We start from the raw sequence: 25,992 nt of genomic DNA, 5'->3' as shown, positions 1-25,992 counted from the left end.
GTTGGTTGGCGTCCTCACTGGTACACAGCAAGGTGTTGGTCAGCATCCTCACTAGTACACAGCAAGGTGTTGGCCAGCGTCCTCACTATACACTACTAGGTGTCTGGTTTTGATATTAATCGTAACAGTCCAAGACTATTGTTAGTAGATAATGTCTTTTTAATCCATTATATATCACCGTCAGCCTCAAAGTTTTAAAACGTGTCTAGAGGTTTTATACCCTTCTAAAAAAATGTTTTGTTCTCCTTTCAAATTTTTTTTAATGATATATAAACTATATTTAAAAGTTTCGTGATACGAAAAAATATTGTTTCTTAATTCTCTTATACATTATTACATTATTTAACGTATTAAATCGTCCCAACAACTTTAATAAATGATCTTATAAATGATTGAATAGCATAGAATCCCCAGTCCCATTTGTTGTAGTGCTTCAAATAAGCCATCTTCCTTACAATGTCAAGCTTGGTGATGAGCATAGCACGCTCTTCAAAAGGCTCAAATTTCAATAGAAACAGCACTTAAATTTCTCATCATCTTCAACACGTTGTTTAAGAAGAGCTTTAAAGAACGTGCAAAACAAAGCTTCAATCTGTTTCCAACTCAAAGGTGGAATTTAATACTGAGAAGAGGATAATATCAATCCTTTTGAACCTCCATCCAGTTCAATTCTCGGTCAAATAAGAATTTACCAAATGGGTGAACCAAATTCAGCTGCTGCTTATAAATAACCCATTGTCTCAGTTCATCGAATCACTCAAACTAATGCATGAAGCTTTCTTGATTACTTAACAATGGCGGCTTCTTTCTTACCTCTTCTTCTTCTTCTGCTTGTATTTCCATTTGGGTCTGATTGTTTTGGTCTAAAAGGCTGCAAGTTCGATGCCATATTTCAGTTTGGGGACTCCTTGGCAGACACTGGGAATCTGATACGTGAGAACCCTGCAACTCCTTTCTCTCATCTTCCTTATGGCAAGACCTTCTTCAAGAAGGCCACTGGAAGGTGTTCTAATGGCTTACTCATGGTTGATTACTTTGGTAACTTTTCTTTACTCTTTGTTTTTGTTTGCTATCTCTTTGTTTAGCCTCTGTTCTCATCACAATTGAAGATAAAAAAGAGAGATTTTGAACCATATTACTGAGAGAAAATGTTATAGATGAAAGGGTCAGAGAAAGTTTTAGAAGACGTTTAGTAAGCCAGCCAACTAAAGTCTGAGTCATCATTGACACGAGCTATCTATGTTCAAGCCTCTAACCTCGTTCTTGAAAAAAGGTTTTAGATTACGGGTCAGAGAAAGTTTTAGAAAATGTTTAGTCAATCGACCAATTAAAATCTGAGTCGTCGTTGGCACGGGTAACATATACTCAAGCCTCTAACTCCGTTATTGAGAAAAGGTTTTAGAAAGGAGGGTCAGAAAAAATTTTCGATGGAAGAAAGACTAACCGTTCTTTTTCATTACAGCTTTGTCAGCTGGACTTCCATTAGTGAATCCCTACTTGAAAAAGAAGGCCTCATTCATTCATGGAGTGAACTTTGCAGTGGCTGGCTCTACAGCTTTGCCTCTAAACGTTCTAGCTCAAAACAACATCTCATCTCCAGTTACCAACACATCTCTAAGTAAACAGCTTGATTGGATGCGTTCCCATCTCAACACTATCTGTTCTAATAAAACAGGTCAGTTTTTGCTCAAATCTACACTGTTTTCCTCCAAAATCCCATCATTTTATACTAACTTTCATATATTTCTGTGCAGATTGTACTAAGAAGCTAAAACATGCATTATTCTTCATGGGAGAGATTGGAGGAAATGATTATAATTATGCTCTTTTTGAAGGCAAAACTGTTACCCAAGTAAAAGATATGGTACCTCGAGTTGTACAAACAATAATGGATGCTACTAAAGTATGATATCCAAACTTAGCTTGATTTAGCAACTCTCTCTGTTTTCGTTAATTACAATTCGTGTTCGTGTTTCGTGTTATGTAGAGGGTCATCAGTTATGGTGCTACTCGAGTTATTATCCCAGGGCACTTTTCAATGGGTTGCCTACCAATCTACCTTACCGGTTTCCAAACCAATGATTCAACTGTTTACGACGAGTTTCACTGTTTAAAGGATTTCAACGATTTAGCAAGTTATCATAATAGCAAGCTAAAACAAGCTATCAAGTTGTTGAAGAAAGAGAATCGAAATGTGATCATTACGTACGGTGATTATTATAATGCATTGTTTTGGGTTTTTCGACACGCTTCTTTGCTCGGTACGTTTCATTTTACCTAAGAAATCTTTTGAATGTTATTGTATGTTGTATCTGATTTGTGTTGTTTATAGGATTTGATAGAACATTGTTGCATAAGTCTTGTTGTGGAATGGGAGGTGATTACAGCTTTAATGTGATGCAAATATGTGGATTTCCAAGAGTGCCAGTTTGTTCTGATCCTGATAAGCATATTAGTTGGGATGGGATTCATTTGACACAAAAGACATATCAAATCATGGCTCATCGGCTCATCCATGATATAGCGCCAGAGTTTCATTGTGGAAATTAGATCAGTGGATAAAGTTCAGTATTTGGAGTCTCTTAATCATGAAGTTGTTGCTATGTTAATTAGCTTAAGTTGTTGTTTTTGAGCATTTGAGTCTTATGTATTTTGAGTTGTGATTGAATGAAGTTGTAGGCTTTTCCAAGTCTTTGCTTTCTCTTAAATAGTAGCGGTACCAGGGTACGAGAGAGACGGGGTGAGACACTTGTGAGGATTGAGTGAGATGGAGTCGAGATTTTGTAACAGCTCAAGCTCATCGTTAGTAGATGTTGTCTGCTTTAGCCCATTATGTATCAATGTCAGCCTCACGGTTTTAAAACGTGTCTACAAGGGAGAGGTTTCTACACACCTTATAAAGAATGATTTGTTTCCTTCTCTCCGACCAATTTGTGGGTGACGGATCGTGAGGTTGACGACGATATGTAACAGGTAAAAGTGGACAATATCTACTAGTAGTGAGATTGAGCTGTTATAAATGGTATCAAAGCAAATACCGAGCAGTGTGCCAACGAGAGCGTTGGGCCATTAAGAGAGTGGATTGTGAGATCCCACAGGAGGGGGAACAAAGTATTCCTTATAAAGTGTGAAATCCTCTCCCTAGTAAACACGTTTTAAAATCGTGAGGCTGACGACGATACATAAAGGGTCGAGGCAGACAATAACTACTAACAGTGCTCACAAGATCAAATAGTCTATCTTTTGCTCTTTGTGTATTTGATGGTATAAACTGCCAAACATGTGCTATCATAACGCTAGCTTACATGGAGGGTTGTAATAACGGAGAAGCAATAGTCTATCTTTTGCTCTTTGTGTATTTGATGGTATAAACTGCCAAACATGTGCTATCATAACGCTACTTACATGGAGGGTTGTAATAACGGAGAAGCAATTGAGCAAGATTGTGATGTTACTCCACTTCTTGATAACCAAACAATGAAATCTACAAGGGAAAGCTGATAGTGATAGGAACACGAGACTTTTATATTAGTATGATATTGTTCACTTTGAGTATAAGCTTTTATGGCTTTGTCTTTGATTTTTGTAAGAAACTTGATATCCATCGAATCTCCAAATTGGATATGATATTGTCCCCTTTGAGTGTAATCTCTTATGACTTTGTCTTTGATTTTCGTAAAAGGCTCGATATCAATAAAGATAATATTTTTTATTTATATTTTGAGGACTAGCGAACACCATCTAATTAAAAAATTGTATCACCTAATATAACTACACAAAAAGCTATCACCTAATATAACTACACAAAAAGCTAAGCAGAAAGTGATATAATTATTAGTTAAGGAAACGATGAAGGAGAAAGATTCAACAAACACCATCTAATTAAAAAATTCTATCACCTAATATCGAAAATGGAATCTTCAAAAGAAGATTTGAACAAATACAATTCAATTGAAAAACAGCACACATAAACGCAAGAGGTGACGCGCCTCCTCCAACCACTACCAGCCTCATAGGAAGCTTCCCCTTCCCCTTCACTGCACCCATCACTCTCCTCTCCTATAAATCAGAGCCCCCAACTCCTCAAATCCCACCAAGAATAGAAGTTATGGTTCAAACAATCAAGCTGGGGTCTCAAGGCCTTGAAGTGTCCGCGCAGGGGCTCGGCTGCATGGGCATGTCCTCATACTATGGCCCTGCTAAGCCCGAAGAAGACATGATCGCCCTCATCCACCATGCCGTCGCAAGTGGCGTTACCTTCTTGGATACCTCTGACATTTATGGGCCTTTCACCAATGAGATCCTCGTTGGAAAGGCTCTTAAGGCTACTGGGGTTAGGGAGAAGGTTCAGTTGGCTACCAAATTTGGACTCCATCTGGTTGATGGTAACTTTGAGGTACATGGCGAACCAGAGTATGTTAGGGCGGCGTGTGAGGCCAGCTTGGAGCGGCTTGGGGTGGATTATATTGATCTCTATTATCAGCATCGGATTGACACTAAAGTTCCCATTGAAGTCACAGTAAGTTAACCTTTTTCTCTCTTCACATACTCTTTGTTATTGAATATTAAGTATAACCATCCAACTGTTCTCTTTAGACTTCTTTTTTCTAACTATCCCTCAAGGTTTTTAAAACGCGTCTACTGGGGAGTGGTTTCCACACCCTTATAAACAATGTTTCGTTCTCCTCTCCAATCGATGTGGGATCTCACAATCCACCCTCTTCAGAGCCTAGTGTTCTCACTGACACTCGTCCCCTTCTCTAATCAATGTAAGACTCCAATCCACCCCTTCAAGGTTCAGCGTCTTTGCTGGCACACCGCCTCGTATCCATCCCTTCGAGGTTCAGCCTCCTCACTGACACATAGTGTCTGGCGGCTTTGATACTATTTGTAACCGCCCAAGCCTACCACTAGCACATATCGTTCTCTTTAAACTTGTCTTTTCAAGCTTTTTCTAGAAGATTTTAAAGCGCGTCGGTTAGGAAGAGGTTTCCACACTATTGTTTCGTTCATTCTCGTAACTGATGTGAGAAAAAGTTATCTATTCTCTAAACTGATGTGTGATCTCACACTAATGGTTTTCTTTTTAGATTGGGGAGTTGAAGAAACTGGTTGAAGAAGGGAAAATAAGGTACATTGGTTTGTCTGAAGCCTCGGCGTCTACCATTAGACGAGCTCATGCAGTTCATCCCATTTCAGCGGTTCAACTCGAGTGGTCTTTGTGGGCACGAGATGTCGAACAAGACATCATTCCTACGTGCAGGTATTGGAAAAATCTTTGTCAATGACATGGATAATCATAAACTGACTTTTGGTATGGTATGTTGATAGGGAATTAGGCATTGGAATTGTGGCGTACAGCCCTCTAGGAAGGGGTTTTCTATCATCTGGGGCCAACTTCGTTCAAAACTTAACAGAGGATGACTACAGAAAGGTGAAGACATAGCTTCCTTATTGAGTGTTCGTATAGTTAACTCAGCATCATAATTTTGAATCATTTGGTAATTTCAGAAACTCCCACGTTTCCAAGCACAAAACTTGGAGCACAACAACAACATATTCGAGAAAGTGAGGGAATTGTCAGGAAGAAAAGGATGCAGCCCATCCCAGTTGGCTCTGGCCTGGGTTCACCACCAAGGACACGATGTGGCTCCCATTCCCGGAACCACAAAGATTTCAAATCTTGATTCGAACATTGGAGCTTTATCGCTCAAACTTAGCCCACAAGAGATGGCTGAACTTGAAGCTTATGCTTTAGCTGATGGAGTTCAAGGAGGCAGATATGGCGATGACATTTCCACTTGGAACCAATCCGAAACTCCACCCTTTTCTTCATGGAAATTTTGAGCTCAGGACTGATCATCTAGCCCGCTACAATATGTCTATCTTTTAATTTTAATAAGGGTTCGATATGGATGTGGAAACATACAATCTCTTTACAAATCACGAGATATATATTAACTCGAACATTACTACATCCAACAGTATAAAACATTTCATTTCATTGTAGCGTTCTATCCTAAATAATTTTTCATATCATATGAGGGTGTGTTAGTGTGGTGTGTTTCAATATGAAAAAGCTATATTACTCTTATAAAATGATTATGTCTCCACTTTGTTTCTTTCTTTGTTTTTTAATTAGTTGACCTAATCCAAGGCTGCTTTAATGGTGAGGGTGTGGAAATCAATTTTGATGCCTTCTAGAATATTTAAGGAAGTTTTGCTTTTTTATTATTTTTATTTTTGAGATTTATTTAATTAAGTATTATAATTATATATAAATTCATAGAATTTTGGTCTCTAAATTTATTATTTTGGGTATAACAAAATTTTGACCTATTAAATATTTTTAAATTTTTATTGACTTATTAAATATAAAATTAAAAGCTTTTAAAATTTTAAAATTAAACTTAATTATTCCATTAAATACAAATTATTATTTTTTTTGGACAGATGAATTAGAATTATTCTAGCTTTTATTATTTTTTTAATATAATAATAATATGAAAATTTAAGCCCAATTTTCCCCAACGCAAAATAGATTAGCAGAAATCACAAGAGCTTCCAAGATGAACAGAGAAGAATATTACCTTCAATATCTCATCAGAATCTGCTTTCCTTGCCGTCTAAACTCGCCTTGCCGATTACATGGAAATCTCTTCCATTACCGCCGATCAGAGTGATGGCTCCAATAGTTCCTTTGAACAAGTTGCAGAGGAGACCACCTCTGATGGAGGTGAATCAATGCGGCTATCTTTAGATTCCCCGTCGTCTTCTCCGCTTCTGTTTTTTCGAGAGCCGCTGGAGTCTTGTGAACTCATTTCCTGCCTTCTTGTTGTCTTTGCTGAATCTTCAGATTCAAAGCTGATTCCGGATGGAGAGTTCGATTTCGATTGGTTACGGTTTTGTTTTCCGAGTCCGTCATTTCGGAGCGGTTTCGATTTCGGAGTGAAATTAGCAGGATTTGTTGCAATCGAAGATGTTGACGGTGAAGAACCGTTGTTCTGGCCGCTCGTACATAAAATCGATGAAGGATTGGGACTGGTTTTCGATTTCACCACGGGAAAAGGAGTTTAAATCTTCTGCTACGTCTCTGAACTCCGCTGGATTCCGATATCACGGTCGGCAATAACTATGAATCAAGCGCCGGAGAGGAGGCTTGTCTTCAACTCGAGATCGGCGTTGTCGGAGATGATGGAATTGAAGCAGAAGAAGTTCCGATCGTATCGTTGTTAGGGCTTCGTGAGTTCGATGGCCGCGAGGGATTCGGTTCAGAGTTTGACGATGTTCTGTTATCTCTCGATGAAGATGAAACGAGTAAGCTAAGCATGAACTTGCCATTGTATCAATATTTTTATTTTAATAAAAAAATAAAAAAATAAAAAACAACAAATTTAAATTAAATTAAATAGGAAATATAAATTCAAAATATGAGAAAATCAAAAATGTTTTTCTTAAAAAAAATAGATTCAATATACTGTGTGGTTGGGGAGGACCACAAAACATTCTTCAGCGGAAAAATTTATCGATAGCAGACACGTTTTAAAACAGTGAGGTTGACAGCGATACGTAATGAACCAAAATGGATACTATCTGCTGCAGTGGCTTGGACGGTTACAAATGGTATCAGAGTCAAACATCAGGCGGTATGTCAGCAAGGACGCTAGGCCCCAAAGGCGTGCATTATGAGTCTCACATCGGTTGAAGAGGGGAACAAAACATTCCTTACCAGGGTGTGAAAACCTCTTTCTAGCAGATGCGTTTTAAAATCATGAAGCTGGTGAAATGTGACGGGTCAAAGCTGATAATATCTGCTAGCAATGAGCTTGGACTCTTACAAATAATCTATCCACGGAGTCAACTCAATCTCAACCCTAAGTTTGACCTATTATGAGCTTATCTATTCAGAGTTGATCGAGGTCCAATTAGTACTTTAAACAACATACTAAGCTTTGGTTAATAGTAAGTATTTGGATGAAAAAGACTTCAGACCCGAAGTCAAATCAACTTACAAATTTGATAATCGACCAAGTTAAATGATTCTGAGGCCGAAGATAATGATCGGATTAAATTTTCTTCCTACCAAATTAGCCGTTAAAAGATTAAAAAAAATTAATTAGACCTAAAACACCTCTTATAAACTTAAACCTTTTACCAAAACATCACTAATCATTGCACACGTGGCAACCAAAGAGCAAAGGTCAGAGAATTTCCGTACACCTGCTGGTGAAGATGCCGATGAAACGACCGACCGAATCGCCACTTTAACGTCCACCGTTGACTTTCTAATCCCAGTCACACACTTCTACCGAGAATACCCTCGTCTTTTCCCTGTAATTACTGCAGTGTCAACCATGACTCTCAACTCAACCAATCCGGGTAAATTCGAAAATAGCGAGAAGTTAGAGGGGTAATGTGGACACTTTGTAATTTGGAGTGAAGGTCTTAATCGAAGCTTCTCTGTTCAGGTGTGAAAGTTTCTTTCTCGGCGTTGTATTCTTTTTGACTTTGATTGGAAACCGAACCGATATTTTCTTCTCTGAAATCGCGGAGTTTCCTAATGCCTAATCGTATCTCTGACTATAATACGTTTCTAGGTCTTCGATCGTCTCATAGTCTCCTTGGATTTTCCCTTCGCTATTGCAATTAGCTCCGTGGGTGAGTAGCTTTCTTTGCTTTCATGGGGTTTTTATTTCTCTATTGGATTTTGCTGATTGAGTTCTTTACGTATTTGGAGATTTGGGTTTTCTTGTTTTCTTGTTCTTCTTACATTGGGGAGCTGTAATTTTGTGTTCTGGTTCCCGGGTCCTTGGAATTTTGGTTGAGTAATCGAACTGTTTAGATCAGTGTTCTTGGCTCTTAATTGTTGTCATGTTTTGTTACTCTTCATCAGCTTAGGTTTCAGGGTGGATTTTGTAGATACAGAGGTTGAATTTCTAGTTTAAGCAGATATTGTCCTCTTTGGGATTTTCCTTTCCCCTTTCGGTCTCCCCACCCTTATAAAGAATGCTTCATTCTCCTCTCCAATCGATGTGGCATCTCACAATCCACCCTCCTTTAGGGCCCAGTGTCCTCGTTGGCACACCACCCGGTGTTTGGCTTTGATACTATTTGTAACAACCGAAGCTCACGTGTCTGCTAGTGAGAGGTTTCCACACCCTTCGTTCCCTTCTCCAATCGATGTGGAATCTCACAAACCACCCCCTTCAATACCCAGTGTCCTCGCTGGCACACCATCCAGTATCTAGCTTTGATACCATTTGTAACAACCCAAGCCCAATGCTAGCAGATATTGTCCTCTTTAGGTTTCCCTTTCGAGCTTCTCCTCAAGGTTTTTAAAACGCGTCTGCTAGTAGGAGGTTTCCACACCCTTATAAATAATGTTTATTCCCCTCTCCAATCGACGTGGGATCTCTAGCATAAGTTTTTCTTGATTTAAAGTAAGGAATACATCTCCATTGGAGGGAGGCCTTCCGAGGAAACCAAAAGCAAAGCCACGAGAGCTTATGCTCAAAGTGGACAATATCATACCATTGTGGAGAGTCGTGATTCCTAACCGTGCCAACTTCAAGCTTCTTAGACTTCTCTAATTGGATCTTAGGTGTCTATGGTCCTCCCTCCTACCATGGAAGGAACCCTTTTCTGGATGAGCTTACCCTATAGTAAATAAAGTTCTTTTTTCCTTTATAAAAACAGGATCTACATTTGGGCGTTTGTATTACGGTCTCGGGTCGGGGTGAGAATATTATGCTTGGTGAGTATTTAAACCACTGCTTGTTTATAAATTGACCTTACAATGCTGCAGGTATCTTCTAATTTCTCAAGATATAATGAGAGCACCATCATTGCTAGCCCAGTGCTTGCCTGGCTTGGTGCCCCAAGATAAAGGAAGCCACAGCAGTCCTTCCATTTCAGAGAGAGATGTTCATCTCCCCTCACCAGCTGTGGAGATTCTCCCTTCAAAGGCAATTCATTTATACTTCTCTTCCTGTTATTGCAAAGTACCTCTCATAACTGCGAAAAACAATTCAAGTAACGATTCCATTTGTTTTTGAGTTTTAACGCCTACGTTTGGAATACCATAACACTTCCTTAACCTCTATCAGACAGCTCTTCCATACAAATATGCAGGGGAGAACGTAGATTTGCAAGGTCTCAATGTCTTTAAGGTACTTCTTTCATTTGTTAGCAGTTATGCCAATTATTCTATATCGTGTGTTCATCGGATAGTTCGAGTATGATTCTTGCTTTTCCTGGATATGATTACTCGAACAAACTATAATGGAACGTTATCAGCAATTCGTAAGGTAAAAACCCTGCAGCTCTTCATTTATGCTAATTGGCGTCGTTCTCTCCAGGGTAGATTTAGCGTTGCCGATATAATGGGCTTGAATAGCTCGGAGTCTACATCTTCAAAACCTGAAGGTACTTTTATACTTTCTACAGTCATAGCTACCTGAGATCTAATTTTCTTTTTAAAATATGTTTTGAATCAAGAGTTACCATAACTTTTACGGTTATACATGTGTCGTTAAGGTTGAAATATATCTTTATTATGCAGGTCATTTGAAATCTTGGGACAGTTCCATGTATCTGGTTAATGTTCTTAAATATGAGATTTGTGATGGACAGCTGAGCTTTAGAGGCAAAAAAGTACTTGAGGTCATAATCCATTATAGTAACTTTAAATCAGGCGACCTTATTTGAATGAGATCTGTCATGTTCTTCATGTTGTAGTGTTCTTCAGGTCTAAGTAAAGTTTTACATCAGGTGTAATAATTATACACCTTGGGGCATGACTCTTATGCATTGCATTTTCTTTGTATGGTTGATGTATTGAAATTCTCTTCCATTCCAAAGTATGTTTATTGCATGATTAATTAGATTTCGAAACATTTTGTCTTGTGTAAATGATTGTTCGGGTGTGTTTCTGTAACAGCCCAAGTCCACCGCTAGCAGATATTGTCCTATTTAGGTTTTCCCTCAAGGTTTTAAAACGCGTCTGCTAGTGAGAGAGGTTTCCACACTCTTACGAAGAATGTTCCGTTCTCCTCCCCAACTGATTGTGGAATCTCACAATCAACCCCCTTTTAAGGTCTAGCATCCTGACCGACACTTGTTCCTATCTCCAATCGACGTGGGATCTCACAATCCACCCTCCTTCGAAGCCTAGCGTCTTCGCTGGCACACCGCCCGGTGTCCACCCCTTTGAGGTTCAGCGTCCTCGTTGGCACACCACCCAGTGTCTGGCTCTGATGCCAACTGTAATGCCCTTAATTTTTTTAGCCTACGGTGGGCTTGGGCTTGGGCTGTTAGTGGATTCCTCATTTCCTTCCCTGAATTTTATGAGATAGAATCTTTTCAAGCTTATCAAAGTGAGGACCCAAAGGGGCGAGGCAGGCACCATTAGTACATTTCTTATTAGTTCTAACGCTGACTTAAGTCATCGTGTTTTGTATCTTGTCGTCTCATTCAAGGAAGGACGACCAAGGCAATCTCTCTGTTGAACGTAGGATGCCTTCCTCTCTGTGCATGTGTTTTTCTCCAACTCTGCTGGGCCAAGTATATTGCTTGAATTATTACTTTATGTTAGATTGAGCATGGTTGCCCTTTCTATTATGCTATGTCAACATGTGGAGCCTTGGAGTGCTCTAATCCACTGAAACAACTAATAACACATCAGTCTGGGGTGTTGCTGATTTTTAAGCTAACCTCTTTAGTTGGTATTTGCAGCTGGGTTGTAGCTATGGACTTCCTGGGGTGTTTGCTTGCCTCAAGGTACCTTCAAACCATCTTTAATCCGTCTCCATACGTATATTCTTCGATAGTATGCACCATGTATGTTAGTAGCTAAATTTGTTTTTCTTACTTTGGTCGCTTATTTTCTTCCTATTATGAGCGTTCTAACTGCGAATTCAATTAAAGTTGTGTGAAAAAATTTCATTGAAATGTTCTTGTGGTGTGTAGTTCCTTCGTACAAATTACTCTAAATGTGGAGTTTGAATAGTTTGACAGTATTTAAATCATCATTGTTATGTATTCACCATCATTAATATGTTACAAAAAGATATAATGTAGACAAGGACTCTGAAGCAGCGTGTGAATACTTTCTTAGATGTTATCAATCCTTACTAAGATTTTGATAAAGATACATTGACATGATTTGTTATTGGGTTTCAACTATTTGTTTTGTTTACTAGCGTTCCAAGTCTTTGTAGTGTGCTTTCTCTGTGCGTAACTGTGAGATCCCACATCGGTTGGGGAGGAGAATGAAACATTTCTTATAAAGGTGTAGAAACCTCTCCTTAGTAGACGCGTTTTAAAACCGTGAGGTTGACGACGACATGTAACGGGTCAAAGTGGACAATATCTGTTAGCGGTGGGTTTGGGCTCTTACAAATGGTATCAGAGTTAGACACGGGGCGGTGTGCTAGCGAGGACACTGGGCTCCCAAGGTGGGTGGATTTGTGATCCCACCTCGGTTGGGGAGGGGAATGAAGCATTCCTTATAAGGGTGTGGAAACCTCTTCCTAGTAGACGCGTTTTAAAACCGTGAGGCTGATGACAATACGTAACGGGCCTAAACTGATGCATAGAAGGTTAATGTTGATATAGGGAATGGATTTTTGTTGGTTGGTTTGGAAGGAAATGAAAGTTGAAGTATGTTTGTTGTAGAATTATATAGAAGAGGTGTCATGGCTTTGCCTTTTATTTTTCAAGGAACTGTTCTTATACCTCAGGTTTCAATCTTCTTACAGGGAGCAAGCATAGTGCACTTTCAAGACATGAGTGCAGAAACTATTAGATGCACAACCATACCGAATGTCCTTGCCAATCTCGAACAAGCTCGGGACAGGCAGAGTCGACAGCCAGAGAGTCCCTTAACTCCGTCCCGACATGCTTTGACCCCATCAGTACATTTTTATGCTGGTGACTGGGAAGAGCTCCCAACAGTCTTATCTGTAGTTCGGGGTGATGGATTCGAAGCACCCACCGGAATGAGCTTGAGCTTCTCAGAAGAAGATTTTATGGATGGTTGCAGCAGTCAAGACGGTAGCATCATCGGCCACGAGTCTTCTTCAAGAAGATCGAGGAAACTATCAGCAAGTCGAGCATGGGAGAGGGCTAACGAGATCGGTCAGGAAGAAGGCGGATACGATATCGTTTTAATGGCAGAAATCCCGTATTCACTCAACTCTTTGAAGAAGCTATATGCACTGATAAAAAAGGTAATTCTCTATACGTCGAAGACTAAAAACAAACGTCTAATACCTTTGAATTAATCATCTCTTTGGTTGAAAATTAGTGTGTGAGGCCTCCTTATGGAGTGTTGTACTTGGCCACAAAGAAGAACTACGTCGGTTTCAATAACGGAGCGAAGCATTTGAGGAGTTTGGTCGATGAGGAAGGCGTTTTTGGAGCTCACTTGGTCGAGGAGATGACGGACCGAGAGATTTGGAAGTTCTTTCTCAAGTGAAAGAATGGAAAAACAGGACAAACTGTTGAAGAAGTCGATGTTCATCACAAAGTATATGTTTTTTAATGAAGTTGTCTTGGTTAGAATGGGAGTTGTTTAGTCAGTGGAGCATTTGTTTTGCTTCTTTGATTGTATAATCTGTATTGTTCTTTCTTTCTTTCTTAATTTCTTGTCAATTTTGTGAGGATTCTCCTTGCTATTGCTAGTAAATCAATAATTGAATGCCCTTATTGCCTTTTTTTTTGTTGCATTCTTCTTATCATTTTGTTCGGATAAGCTTCTACACTCATTTTGTAACTATTCAAGTTCACTGTTAACAGATATTAATCGATTTGTCCCGCTACGTATCGCTGTCAGCCTCACAGTTTTAAAAACATATATGAGGGAGAGATTTATACACTCTTATAAGGAATAGTTTGTTCCCCTCTCTAACTGATGTGAGATCTCACAATCTACCTCTGGGGCCCAGTGTCCTCGTTGGCACACTGCCCAATGTCTGGCTCTGATACCATTTGTAAATAGCAAGTCCACCATTAAGAGTTATTATCTCTGGCTCTGATACCATTTGTAAATAGCTCAAGTCCAACACTAAGAGTTATTATCTGCTTTGGCCCATTAAGTATTGTCATTAGCTTTACAATTTTAAAAGAGCCCAACATTCTCATTGGCACACCCTATGTGTCTGGTTTTGATACCATTTGTAACAGTTCAAGTCCATCGCTAATAGTTATTATCCACTTTGGTCTGTCAAGTATTATCATTAGTCTCATAATTTTAAAATACTTTACGAATTGATTTTCACGTTTTTATAAGAAATATTTCGTTCCTCTCTCTAACCGATGTGGGATCTCACACATTTAATTAATAATTTGTATATGACACAATATCTAACACTTAAAAAGTGTGAATAAATATACAAACCTGAAAAAATGAAGTATTATACCGTAGTTATATAAATCTATTTAAACTGAAATAACTCCGTCTATTTAAACGGAAAACTACTCAACATGCAACTAACTTGACTAATTTAAAAAAAAAAAAAAAAGGGGAATGTACAAACCTTCATCATTAATAACATCTTGCAATTTGGAGCTTTATTCAATGGATAAGGTAACCATAATTTGATAGCTCAATCCAGTTGAAGAAGATATCAATCTTTGGCATCTTGAGAGATCTGGCGAGTGGCATTACAAAAGGCATGTAGCCCAAATACCCATTTTGATCACCCAATCTGCGCCTTCCACAAACCAAATTTTTGGAATTTGTAGCCAGGAAGGAGGCTGGACCCTTTTTAAATTGGATTCTTCTACTTCTACCCATTACAATGTTTCTTGCTTGTCCTATTCGGAACTCGGCGCTTTCGATTACATTTGCGCGAAGAATTACATGCACTGGCATGTCGAAACGAAGTTCATCTTCCATGCCAATAACCTCAAACGAATCCCCTCCAGGTCCAGCTCCCTAAGAACTTCTACTCAACCATGTTTTCGACGTTAATCTTTGTGTATTTCTTTACTGGGTCTTCACTACTTTTAGGAATTTCAGGTGTTCAATCTTCCAATGGCGTTTCTAAGTCTGAAACTCGTGTATTCGTGAGGAGAACAGTGAAAAAGAAGGCAGAAGGTCAATATAGCGGGCTTGACCTAGAACTTAAAGACGACGTTAAAGTAAGTTCTTCATCAAATGGGTTATTTTAGCTTCAGATGATCGTTCTTCTGGCGAGCTTGATTATGTTTATGCAGTCATATTACTCTCTCTTCAGTCCATACACCCTGTTTCACTCACAATTTAATTGATGCATTCAGTTAATGCAAAGTAAGCTCATAAACATTCATAGCTAATTTCATATGTTTTCACTCAGAAACTTGTTATTTGATCCTTTGGAGATAAAGGTATTACATGGTGCAAGTTAATAATTTAAACTTCTAATCTTTTCCCTCTACAGCGTTGTTGTCCTCCTGATATTGAAGATTTTGCATTCAAAAGAACAAAGGATTCCCCCGGATCAAGTAATTTCTTACCTTAGTAATACTTCAAGATGCAATATGGACTGATTTTTATCCAAAGAATATAAAGTTCTTATGGCCTCTTTACCTTTTTGACTAATTGTAAGGGGAAATATGCTTTTACACATGTAATATGAAACTATTGTCTCCCCTGCAGGGAAGTCTAAGCCTCCTCTAGATACCCTTCTCCCCAGAATTGAAGATTCTAACCCAACTAGACAAAAAGGCGTTGCAGAAGGAGGTGAGTGATAATGTATTTAGCAGCGAACGTTTGATCTCCAAGAACGAATGAGATAAACAATGCTAGTCACTAATTTTTTACCATTAAGGGGTTTCCTTTGTGTATTTATTTTTGTTTTTGTTTCCTAAGAAAAAGCTGAATTACGATATAGGTAAAACCCCTGTGGATTGGGAAAAAGTCCTTGAAGGAATTCGGGAAATGAGATCGTCTGAAGTAGCTCCAGTAGACACCATGGGATGTGGGCGAGCTGGTAGTACTCTTCCTCCAAAGGTACATTCCCCATTTCAAATGGACACCCTAGCTCGAGTTTGCATAGTCGTATACTGTTGAGGATTATTGGGAGTAAGTCCCACATTGGTTAATTTAGTGGAAGATCATGGGTTTATTAGTGTGGAATACTATCTCCATTGGTATGAGGCCTTTTGGGGAAGCCCAAAGCAAAGCCACTAGAGCTTATGCTCAAAGTGGACAATATCATACCATTGTAGAGAGTCGTGATTTCTAACATAGTATCATAGCCATGCCCTAAACTTAGCCATGTCAATAGCATCCTCAAATATCGAACAAAGAATTGTGAGCCTCGAAGGTGTAGTCAAAAGTGACTAAAGTGTCGAACAAAGTAGGGCTCCAGAGAAAGGAGTCGAGCCTCGATTAAGGGAGGCTATTGGAGAGCTCCATAAGCCTCAGGGGAGGCTTATAGTGTACTTTGTTCGAGGGGAGGATTGTTGAGGATTATTGGGAGTGAGTCCCACATTGGTTAATTTAGTGGAAGATCATGAGTTTATTAGTGTGGAATACTATCTCTATTGGTATGAGGCCTTTTGGAGAAGCCCAAAGCAAAGCCATGAGAGCTTATGCTCAAAATGGACAATATCATACCATCGTGGAGAGTCGTGTTCGTCTAACATATACTTCTTTTCAAGATTCTATAGTCATCTCATGTTTGTACTTAAATTTTTAGAGGCATGGTGGATGTTAACTTGTTAGCCTTTTGTCTTCTATCTTTCTTCCCGTGGCACCAAATTAAATCTTTCAAGTATTCTAAAATGCTATCTCTAGCACAAACGCTAATTTCGTTGATGCACCGTGAAATCTATAAATTTATCAATAATCAGATGTGAAGATGATATGGTAACCTTCTTATTACCGACTAAATTACCTGTTGATCTTTAGAAGTACACCCTTGTGAATGATAGTGATGATGGTGGATCCGGTCACCACAAAATTTTCACAGAGTTAACAGGGGCACCAAGTAGCCAGCTAAGGTTCTTCAGTAACACACTACACGTTCTATTGTATTTTCCCTCAATGGCCTTGCAGGCACTAGATACTGATGACACAAAACCCACTGTTCTTTATATTTTGTATTTGATATCCGATTATATGAACCAATAACTACAAATTTTACTTCATTTTTAATAGGAAAGAAGATTTGCTGTCTTGGCATCTTCTCTTCTCTCAAGCCAAACCAAAGACCACGTAACTCATGGCAAGTTCTTGTACTCTGAAATTATTAGTATATAGAGATGTTCTTCTGTTTTTTTTCGTAAGAAACGGGTGTATCTTAACCTGCAGCTATCAAATTCTCCTCTTTTTCCGAACTTTCCTTTACACGTTTTCATGATTCTAGGTTTCCTTTACACCTTTTGTCCACTTAGGCTAATTACGTATCACCGTCACTCTCATGGTTTTAAAACACACACCTACTAGGGAGAGGTTTCCACACTCTTATAAGGAATGCTTCGTTCCCCTCTCCAACCGATGTGAGATCTCACAATCCACCCTCTTGGACGCGTTTTAAAACCTTCAAGGGAAGCTCAATGAGGACAATATCTTCTAGCGGTGGGTTTAGACTGTTACATTGACAAACTACCTATGCACTACCATCACTAACAGTACAAATCGATTTCTCAAGCTGTCTAATCCTGCTATGTGCAAATCTGTTTGGGTGCAGGAAAGTTTATCAAGAAACAACAACAGACTCAGAATGATAATGAAATTAGAATGTCAAAATTTTATATTTTGAAAGTAAACTTTTACGTCCCAGGGGCAGTACGTTATTTGTCGTTGCTGCCCGGAGATATTAATCTCTCTCTCTTCTAATATTTTCTTTAATTGACAAAAGATCTTTCAGGAGTGCAGGAGCAGCATTGCGTCTCCAAGAAAGTGGTCTTCTTACAGCTGATGCCATGGACAAAGCTGATGAATCAACCATTAAAAGCTTGATTTACCCTGTACGTTTTCTTGGAAATTATTGAACAATGGCACATAAATTTCCCCATTGCATTTGAATCACATGAATAGAGAAATCTGAAAAATAGCAGTTGTATACTGTGGCTGTTCTGTTCTTGTTGGTGGGGCAGTTTCATTTTCTGTCTATAATTTAGAGTTTTTTGTATCCATCTTGTAGGTTGGATTTTATTCTACAAAGGCTAAAAATTTGAAGAAGATTGCCAAAATATGTCTTATGAAGTATGGTGGGGACATACCTAGATCATTGGAGGAGCTACTTCTACTGCCTGGGATAGGCCCTAAGATTGCACATTTGGTATGACAGATTGTGTATTATTATTAGAAAAGAAGGAACTTATCTTGGTAATGGGCCTGCTTCTCATGGCTCCTCATCATGTTTCATGTGGCATTTAGATCATGATTATGGCGTGGAACGATGTTCGGGGGATATGTGTCGATACTCATGTTCATCGCATTTGCAATCGGCTTGGATGGGTGTCTGGGAAAGGCTCGAAACAGGTAACTGTGGAATTTGTACTGGACTCTACTTGTTTTCTAACATGGATGGATTCACTTTAGATTCGTCCTTAATGGACTTGCCTCCATCAAATGAATCAAATTCTTCCTATTAATTTGAAGTATGCCACGCCTGAGTATCAACATCAATTCCATTAATACTAGTAGAAGGATACCTTACATCAAAATCTGTCTGTTCTAAGTGAGGATGCTCTCAAAGTAAATTAGGAGATTTTGATTCTGAGGAGTTTGGGTAAGGTTAAGGTTGCCATCACCCACACAGATGGTGTGTGATAATCAAGCTATAATGAGTATCACTAAGAATCTTGTTCATCATGATAGGACAAAACGTGTTTGTAACAACTCAAGCCCACTACTAGTAGATATTGTCCGCTTTGGCCCGTTACGTATCGCCGTCAGCCTCACAGTTTTAAAACATGTCTACTAGGAAAAGGTTTTCACACCCTAATAAAGAATGCTTTGTAACCCTCACTCACCGATGTGGGATCTCACAATCCACCACCTCCTTTGGGGTCCAGCGTCCTTGCTGACACACCGCCCAGTGTCTGGCTGTGATACCATTTTGTAACAGCCCAAGACCACCACTAGTAAATATTGTCTGCTTTGGCTTGTTATGTATCGCCGTCAACCTCACGGTTTTAAAGTGCGTCTATTGGGGAGAGATTTCCACACCCTTATAAGGAATGTTTCGTTCCCCTCTCCAATCGATATGGGATCTAGGTCAAAATATGTTGAATTCTCTTGGCACTTCATCTTAGAAAATATCAATTGTGAAGTGATTCAACTCCATTATGTTCCTACTAAGCAACAGATAGTAAGTATTCTCATGAAGTCATTACCTAAACCTAACTTGCTATAATTTGTATAGTTCTTTTCATGGCATTGCTATAATTTGTTTTCTTCTTTCCTTTGCTAGAAAACTTCCTCTCCTGAAGAAACTCGAGTGGCATTAGAACTATGGCTGCCAAAGGAAGAATGGGTTCCAATTAATCCTCTTCTGGTATGTAATGTTTGTTTACAAATAGTTCCTGTCCTGAGAACCATGATACAATGAATTTGACACCATTATTTCCTTATAAACGTACTTGGTTAAACGCAGGACTGAATATTTTTCCCTGAATATTAGTATTCTTTAGACTGTTAAACGTATCATAATTGTGCATTTATATATCCCTATCCGTATTCATACACGGTGTGAGATCCGACATCGGTTGGAGAGGGGAACAAAACATCCTTATAAGGGTGTGGAAACCTCTCCCTAATAGATGCGTTTTGAAAATCGTGAGGCTGACAACGATACGTAATGGGCCGAAAGCAGATAATATCTGCTAGTGGTGGCTTGAACTATTACAAATGATATCAGAGCCAGATATCGGGTGGTGTGCCAACGAGTTGAGGGTGGATTGTGAGATCTCACATCGGTTGGAGAGGAGAATGAAGCATTCTTTATAAGAGTGTGGAAACCTCTCTCTAGCAGATGCGTTTTAAAAATCTTGAAGGGAAGCCCGAAAGGAAAAGTCCAAAAAGGATAGTATCTACTAGCGATGGGCTTGTGCTGTCACATGATTTTCAAGTCCTAACAGCTAACAGGATATTGTTACTACTTGCTGAAGTAGCTTTGATCATCTGTAGTTCTATCATTTGTTATTACAATTATGTTCATTTTTTGATTGTTGCCATGATATATAGGTTGGATTTGGACAGACTATTTGCACTCCCCTGAGACCCAAATGTGGAAATTGCAGTGTTAGCCACTTGTGTCCATCGGCATTCAAGGAGACTTCAAGCCCATCTCCCAAATTAAAGCGTTCAAGTTCCACCAAGTAGCTTTGATCATCTTTTTGTATGAATTCAAAGGCTTAGCAGCCGCACATTTCCTTGTTGGGGGATTTCATTGGCCATTTTTGTGTAGAACTAACCTTGTTATTGATATATCAATGTTCTTGGAACATATATTTTGACAAAACTTTCACAACAATGTTTGGCCATTCATTAGGAAGAATTAACTAAATGTCATTGGTTTTAATTTTATGACAAAACTCTTAATATCCAAGATATCATACCTGATATATTATTTCACATATATGATATCATGTCCAATATATGATATACGTTAGTACAAATCACGAGGAATTAATGATGTTGAATGTACAAAACTTGGTTCGACATTACGTATTTTCAGCATAAGAGCGAAACAGAAAGTAGCTCACCATTTAGCAACAAACAAGTTCGTATTTTTTATTTTTATGTTTTTTTGGCAACATCACGTTGAATTAGAGTTATCTTTACTGGCCTGAGTATAATCCTCAATATTTGGTCACTAAGAACTGTGTATCTTTAATCCAACTCTCAACAGAGGACATTAAAAGGAACCTCATGATGGCTGAAAGAAGCTGATGAATTGGCCTTGCTGTTACTGAGGAAGCTTGCTCTTCTTCCAGAGCCAATAGTTAACACGGATTGGATCGACACGTTCCAAGATTAAGCACACAGTGTTGGCTAGGTCGGGATCTGTTGGACTGTCGTCTGGTGTCCTCAAAGCATCAACAGCATCTCTTAACTCTTGGCTTGGTTGGAAACCATGACAGAGAAGATTCATCAGGGTGCTCAAAGCAAATACGAAGTTTCTTTTACCGCTCAAAACTTTCAAGCAGACGGAAGAAACTTGTGGGGCAGTAATCCATGAGTGTGTGTCACCGGAATAAAGTCCGCGCAGATATCTCCAAGAACTCTCATTTTCAGGATGAGCAAGAATGGCTTCAACAGTATAACTCACTTCAGACTCTCTCATGGCTTTTAAGCCACCCAGTAATGGAGATCTGGTTATGACAAAGTATCTCTACCACAAACAACATAAAAATGCAAGAAGAATTAAACTAATAAGTTGAGAATGGTTAAATTATAGTAGATCATTATCCAATATTTTATATGAAAGACAATTATGTGTCTAAAATAGAAATTTATAACAAAACCTTGAAATATATGGCATTCGTGACAGGAAAAATTCAAGAAACTTGACCAAACTAAAGGATGAAAAGAATAAAGTAATTTCATGCCCCACGGAAAAGTTTTAATTATATAAAAAAAATTATTAGAAAACAAGGCAATGAGTCCATTAACACCAGGGTTTCTCTGTGTGTTGCTCCATACAAATTTGTTTCCTGAAAGATGCTTTTGTACTTCTTGTTTGGCATGCGCAAAGAACTAGTAAATAAGAATCTAAAAAGAAACAAATGTTTCAATCCTTGGGAGCATGGCAGTATAATATCCATGCCGAGAAGCTTCAATTTATACTAATTTTTCTAACCTCAGAATTGCATGTTAGGAAGGAACAAAGGATTAGCTTGTCATGAATTTATTTTCTTAATCTAGATGAAGGCTTTTGAGACAGACAATAGGCATGCCACCAAAAATGTGACACCGATCAAACAGAATCCCCAATCTAATTGGTAAAATTGATCTTTTTGATAAAATGGTAAAATAGAATCCCCACCAAGACTTTCGAAGGGGCATTGGCATTTGGTTAACTACAAGAGGGTTATCCATCGACTCATGACCCATTCCTATAGTTTTTTTTTTTTTAAGGTTAAATTACACATTTAATATCATTTGTGTCTATTTGGTCCTAAAACGTTAAAAAGTATCTTAACAGATTTTTTTTGTATCTAATAGGTCGTTGACCTATTTGACATTTTCAAGGATAAAAATGGAAAGAAACAAGACAAGTTCAAGGATACAATTTTCCTTAAGGGGGCTTCCCTGTTTTGTTTTCTGATCTTTCATCATAGTTCTAGGCTGTTACTTCTTATGTTGTTTGTTGGCACCATTCATCTTCAGGATCTGATTATTCCAACTTATACCTAGAATACTTTTGAATCCATTTATACATCTTTGTTGTCGTAGGTTATCAATTCCATAATATTCTTAGTTTCAAGCAGCAATTTTTACATTTTTACCCATAATTGATCGATGCCCACAGTCACTAATCTAATACCAATTTGATGGTTTAAATTAATAGAAATATTATTGATATAAAAAAATACAATTATAAAGTACCAAGCACTTTCGAGAGGCCCGGTGCCCTCCCAAAGTCTGCCTAACATCCCGGTTAGTTATATCTCAAGCATGTTGTCCATTATGTATACAGAATATGGAAATGTGCTTTTGCAAATGACTTTTGGAGCTACACATTATATACTTTTGGCTGGAATTTTGTTGGCCTATGCAGGCATATTCTCCCTTTTCTCTTATGTGTTACTTGGTCACCTTCAAAGATGAGAAAAAGACTCTTAGCTGAAGTACATGAGAGCTTTCCTAATTATTCATGATAGGGCCGTCCCTCTTCAACAATGTGAAGCATGAATTCTCATCTTGGAGCATGCTAAATCCTCCTTTTTGTAATTACAGTTTATCTACTCTCATTACCCATTGAACTAGCTTCTTGTAATTATTCATGATAGGGCCGTCCGCGGATTCCTTCTCCTCATTGTCCTTAAGTTTCAAACATCATCATCTTTCTGATAAAGATACGTTAGATGTTGCAGGCTTACTTTCTATTCTCCATGATCAACGCTTGTGCGAGGGAGTAGGGACTTCAGGTTTTTTACCCCAGATTATTTTGGAGGCTTCTCTTGCGTTCTTTCTTTCATTTGTTGTCTGTCCCTTTTCCACCTCAGTTCACATTTTCTTTCTCCTCACTCTAGGAGGTTAAAATCCCTAGGAAGAAGTTTTGTGTAACAGGTTTTACATGGGAGGGTCAATGCCATGAACTGAGTTCAAAAGTATTCTTACTTGCGTTGCTCTCATAGTAGTGGATCCTTGGTAGGCATTGGTCAAAGGAATTGCATCATCTGTTGGGGGGCTATCAGTTTGTTCAAACTCTCTGGTCTTGGTCGCTGAACTTGTTCGATTTATGTTTTGTGTGGAATTGGAACAGTTATGCTAAGATTCCATACGTGATCTTGAGTTCTCCTTTTCAAGAAAAGGGCAAAGTTTTTTGGCATTCTAGTCTTTTTTTTCGTTATTTATTATTATTTTTTTTTTTCCATTTTGTGGGGTGTTTGGAAAAAGAGGAATAATAGAGTCTTAAGAGGGGTGGAAAGATCGTGTGACGAGGTTTGGAAGGTGGTAAGGTTTGATGCCTCCTTGTGGGCGTCCGTCACTCGGCCATTTTATAATTATGATCTTAGTTTGATTTGAATGGACTAGAGTCCCTCTAGTAGGTAGTGTTTTGGGTCTCCTTTTGTCGGGCTTGTTTTTTTTGTATGTCCTTGTATATACTTTTTCATTTTTCTCAATAAATGCTTGACTTCTTACCCACAAAAAAAAAAAAAAAATACAATTCACCATATTACTGATGTGGTTTTGTTTCCTAAAAAAATTATAATAGATTATAATAAATAAATAAAAGTCTGCCTAAATTCCCAGCTCCCAAAGCCATTATATTTTTAACCACCAAACTCAAACAAACCTATCCGTAAAGTCCTAATATCTTATGCCAAAAATACTATATTTTTTACCACCCAGCTCTACATATATTCCTAATGAAGTGCCTCTACATCTACAAATGCTTCCTTTTCCAGGTATTTGGGTTTAGTTCAAAGATAAAGAAGCAGATATAAAACATGTCGCTAACCTGATTCCATGCAGAATTATTAAAAACATCTTCCTCTAGGAGCTCGTGACAATAGTCAAGTTCATCTTCCCATCCACCCAGTGCCTGAAGAACCCACTGCATTAGAATTAACAAAACCATGTCAATAAAATCTGGATGGAAAAATAAAGCCAAAGTTGCATTGCTTAGATTAAAATAACAATAAACTGTAGTAGATTGGAGATCAAACCTGTCTATGAGACCAGGCATGATAATTTTTGGAATCAAGAGAGAGAATATTTTTGGTGAATTCAATCTCTTTTCTTGAAGCATCAGTTCCCAGCTTCTGAGCAACCCATCGCCTATGGTGCCTGCAAAGATATTTCACAAAAATTAATGCAGGCCTATACTGATAGAAGAGAGGATAAAAAGAACAAGTAGGTCAAAAATTTAATGTTGGACGACATTCACAATCTCAATCACTAAAGTTTCAAGTTTATTTTTTCAAGTTCAAAGGTATTTTTGAAAAAAAATACTGATGGTTTCCTTCCAAAAACTAACAGTAAAGTAATTTTTAGTTTATTTTTTTAAGTTTAAGGGTATACTTGAAACTTTTGAAAGTAAAAGGGTATGTTCTATAATTTTTATGAGAAAAACGAACTTTCATGGAGAAAGAAATGAAAGAATATAGGGGCATACAGAAAAATAAGCGCACAAAAAGGAAGCCAACAAGAAGGAACTTCAGTCCAATAAAATGACACCTAGAGAATAATTACAAAAAAGCATAAACAATGACGCCCCAAGAGAACAAAGACTATAACAAAGGACCAAACATAACTTGATGAAATCTCTCTCTATCTCAAGATTCTATTGTTTCTCTCGCTCCACCGATGAAATCTCTCTCTCCTCTTGAAAATTCTATTGTTTCTCTTGCTCCACCGATAAAATCTCTCTCTCCTTTTGAAGATTCTATTGTTTCTCTCTCTCCACATCCCCCAAGAAATAGTACAAACTCTAGCCTACTACCGAAAAAAAAACTTTTCTCGAGAAAACCTGTTTGAACTACAAAAAGATTTTTATTTACTGCAATTACCTCCACCTCTGAAAAACAAAAACACATCTTGCAAGGCGGCTTTATTACCAGGCAGGCCAATGTCATTTCCGGCTCTTGAAAGAAAGATGAAATATTACATATAATTTGATTGTGATAACTTATCGTAAGAAAAAAGCTACAATGCTTTCATATTTTAAGTTCGATTAAGTAAACTAGTCTGTTCTATATCTTAAATGCAGCCTAATATCAAGCAACAGATTAAAAATTTGAATAAAAAGGAAAAACTTCAAGCTCATTAATTCAAACATTAGACTGACCATATCTGATAGTTTTTGGTGTTAGACTCAGCAATGTCATCAAGGAAATTTAGTTCATCATGTAAGTTAACATTAAGAGCCTCGAGTATCAAGCGCCTGAAATGCCAGACCTGCAAAGAAGAAAAACTTCATTAACCTACTTATAAAGAAATTAAATGAACCACCTTATACATAAGCTCATTACAACAAGTGTAGGTTTTAGAATGATCTGTATTTAGGTTGAATTAAAAAGTCTACAAGCTTTTAATGAAATTAAATGAAGTTTGAATTTAGTTCGTAAGGCTGACTTGACAAGTGCTGCACTCCTAATACGTAATAATTCTTTCATATCAAAGGATTTTCCAAGACAAAGAAAGAAGCCTGGAGGAATTATTAGATCTATCCATCTTTATGGCTTTTTTATTGGTGTAAAAGCTTTTCACCTTTTTGCAACCATAGCCTTAGTGTTCTCATATCCATGTGGAGATTTTTTTTTTTTTTTTTTCTTTTTTCTTTTTGTAACTTCACAGGATAGTTTTTTTTTTTTTTTTTTTTT

General features: G+C 38.1%; 5 protein-coding genes across 7 annotated transcripts in view; 4 read left to right on the top strand and 1 right to left on the bottom strand.

Moving 5' to 3' along the window:
• The first annotated feature begins 385 nt into the window (after positions 1-385).
• On the top strand, positions 386-2,700 carry LOC111457528 (GDSL esterase/lipase At5g03980-like). Its single transcript, XM_023099778.1, has 5 exons — positions 386-1,038; positions 1,463-1,675; positions 1,755-1,903; positions 1,988-2,261; positions 2,333-2,700. Exons 1-5 carry the CDS (start codon positions 795-797, stop codon positions 2,548-2,550), a joined length of 1,098 nt encoding a protein of 365 aa, XP_022955546.1. The 5' UTR covers positions 386-794; the 3' UTR covers positions 2,551-2,700.
• Positions 2,701-3,955: 1,255 nt separating this feature from the next.
• Positions 3,956-6,114, top strand: LOC111457531 (probable aldo-keto reductase 2; the record flags this gene model as incomplete). Its single annotated transcript, XM_023099780.1, has 4 exons — positions 3,956-4,519; positions 5,091-5,263; positions 5,332-5,434; positions 5,512-6,114. Coding segments are annotated over 4 exons (1,176 nt in total), but the record flags the coding sequence as incomplete, so codon positions are not given.
• A 2,357-nt stretch (positions 6,115-8,471) lies between these two features.
• On the top strand, positions 8,472-13,721 carry LOC111457960 (histidine protein methyltransferase 1 homolog). Of its 2 annotated transcripts, none has more exons than XM_023100422.1 (8): positions 8,472-8,658; positions 9,806-10,001; positions 10,107-10,169; positions 10,359-10,425; positions 10,562-10,662; positions 11,734-11,778; positions 12,759-13,229; positions 13,307-13,721. In XM_023100422.1, exons 2-8 carry the CDS (start codon positions 9,831-9,833, stop codon positions 13,475-13,477), a joined length of 1,089 nt encoding a protein of 362 aa, XP_022956190.1. In that variant the 5' UTR covers positions 8,472-8,658; positions 9,806-9,830; the 3' UTR covers positions 13,478-13,721. The 2 variants fall into 2 exon arrangements, with proteins under 2 accessions (XP_022956190.1, XP_022956191.1); XM_023100423.1 differs by having other exon boundaries at positions 8,473-8,658; positions 9,806-9,965.
• An 895-nt stretch (positions 13,722-14,616) lies between these two features.
• On the top strand, positions 14,617-20,459 carry LOC111457673 (endonuclease III homolog 1, chloroplastic-like). Of its 2 annotated transcripts, none has more exons than XM_023100022.1 (11): positions 14,617-14,928; positions 15,014-15,144; positions 15,423-15,486; positions 15,641-15,724; positions 15,876-15,994; positions 17,147-17,213; positions 17,867-17,958; positions 18,135-18,272; positions 18,371-18,475; positions 19,410-19,493; positions 20,183-20,459. In XM_023100022.1, exons 1-11 carry the CDS (start codon positions 14,802-14,804, stop codon positions 20,318-20,320), a joined length of 1,149 nt encoding a protein of 382 aa, XP_022955790.1. In that variant the 5' UTR covers positions 14,617-14,801; the 3' UTR covers positions 20,321-20,459. The 2 variants fall into 2 exon arrangements, with proteins under 2 accessions (XP_022955790.1, XP_022955791.1); XM_023100023.1 differs by having other exon boundaries at positions 14,619-14,928; positions 15,023-15,144.
• Positions 20,460-20,602: 143 nt separating this feature from the next.
• Positions 20,603-25,992, bottom strand: part of LOC111457674 (protein farnesyltransferase/geranylgeranyltransferase type-1 subunit alpha) — an 8,497-nt gene continuing 3,107 nt past the window's right edge. Inside the window, exons 2-5 of the mRNA XM_023100024.1 lie at positions 25,458-25,567; positions 24,337-24,457; positions 24,129-24,224; positions 20,603-21,332 (exon numbers count right to left, since the gene is read on the bottom strand). Of these exons, the coding sequence (XP_022955792.1) occupies positions 20,907-21,332; positions 24,129-24,224; positions 24,337-24,457; positions 25,458-25,567 (753 nt within the window). The 3' untranslated portion in view covers positions 20,603-20,906. The remainder of the gene's footprint in view (positions 21,333-24,128; positions 24,225-24,336; positions 24,458-25,457; positions 25,568-25,992) is intronic.

The sequence above is a fragment of the Cucurbita moschata genome, unplaced genomic scaffold (assembly GCF_002738365.1).
Source record: "Cucurbita moschata cultivar Rifu unplaced genomic scaffold, Cmos_1.0 Cmo_Scf00020, whole genome shotgun sequence".
In the NCBI taxonomy this organism is placed as follows: domain Eukaryota; kingdom Viridiplantae; phylum Streptophyta; class Magnoliopsida; order Cucurbitales; family Cucurbitaceae; genus Cucurbita; species Cucurbita moschata.
The sequence above is the reverse complement of the archived record's forward strand: the minus strand, read 5'-3'. Positions and strand labels throughout refer to the sequence as shown.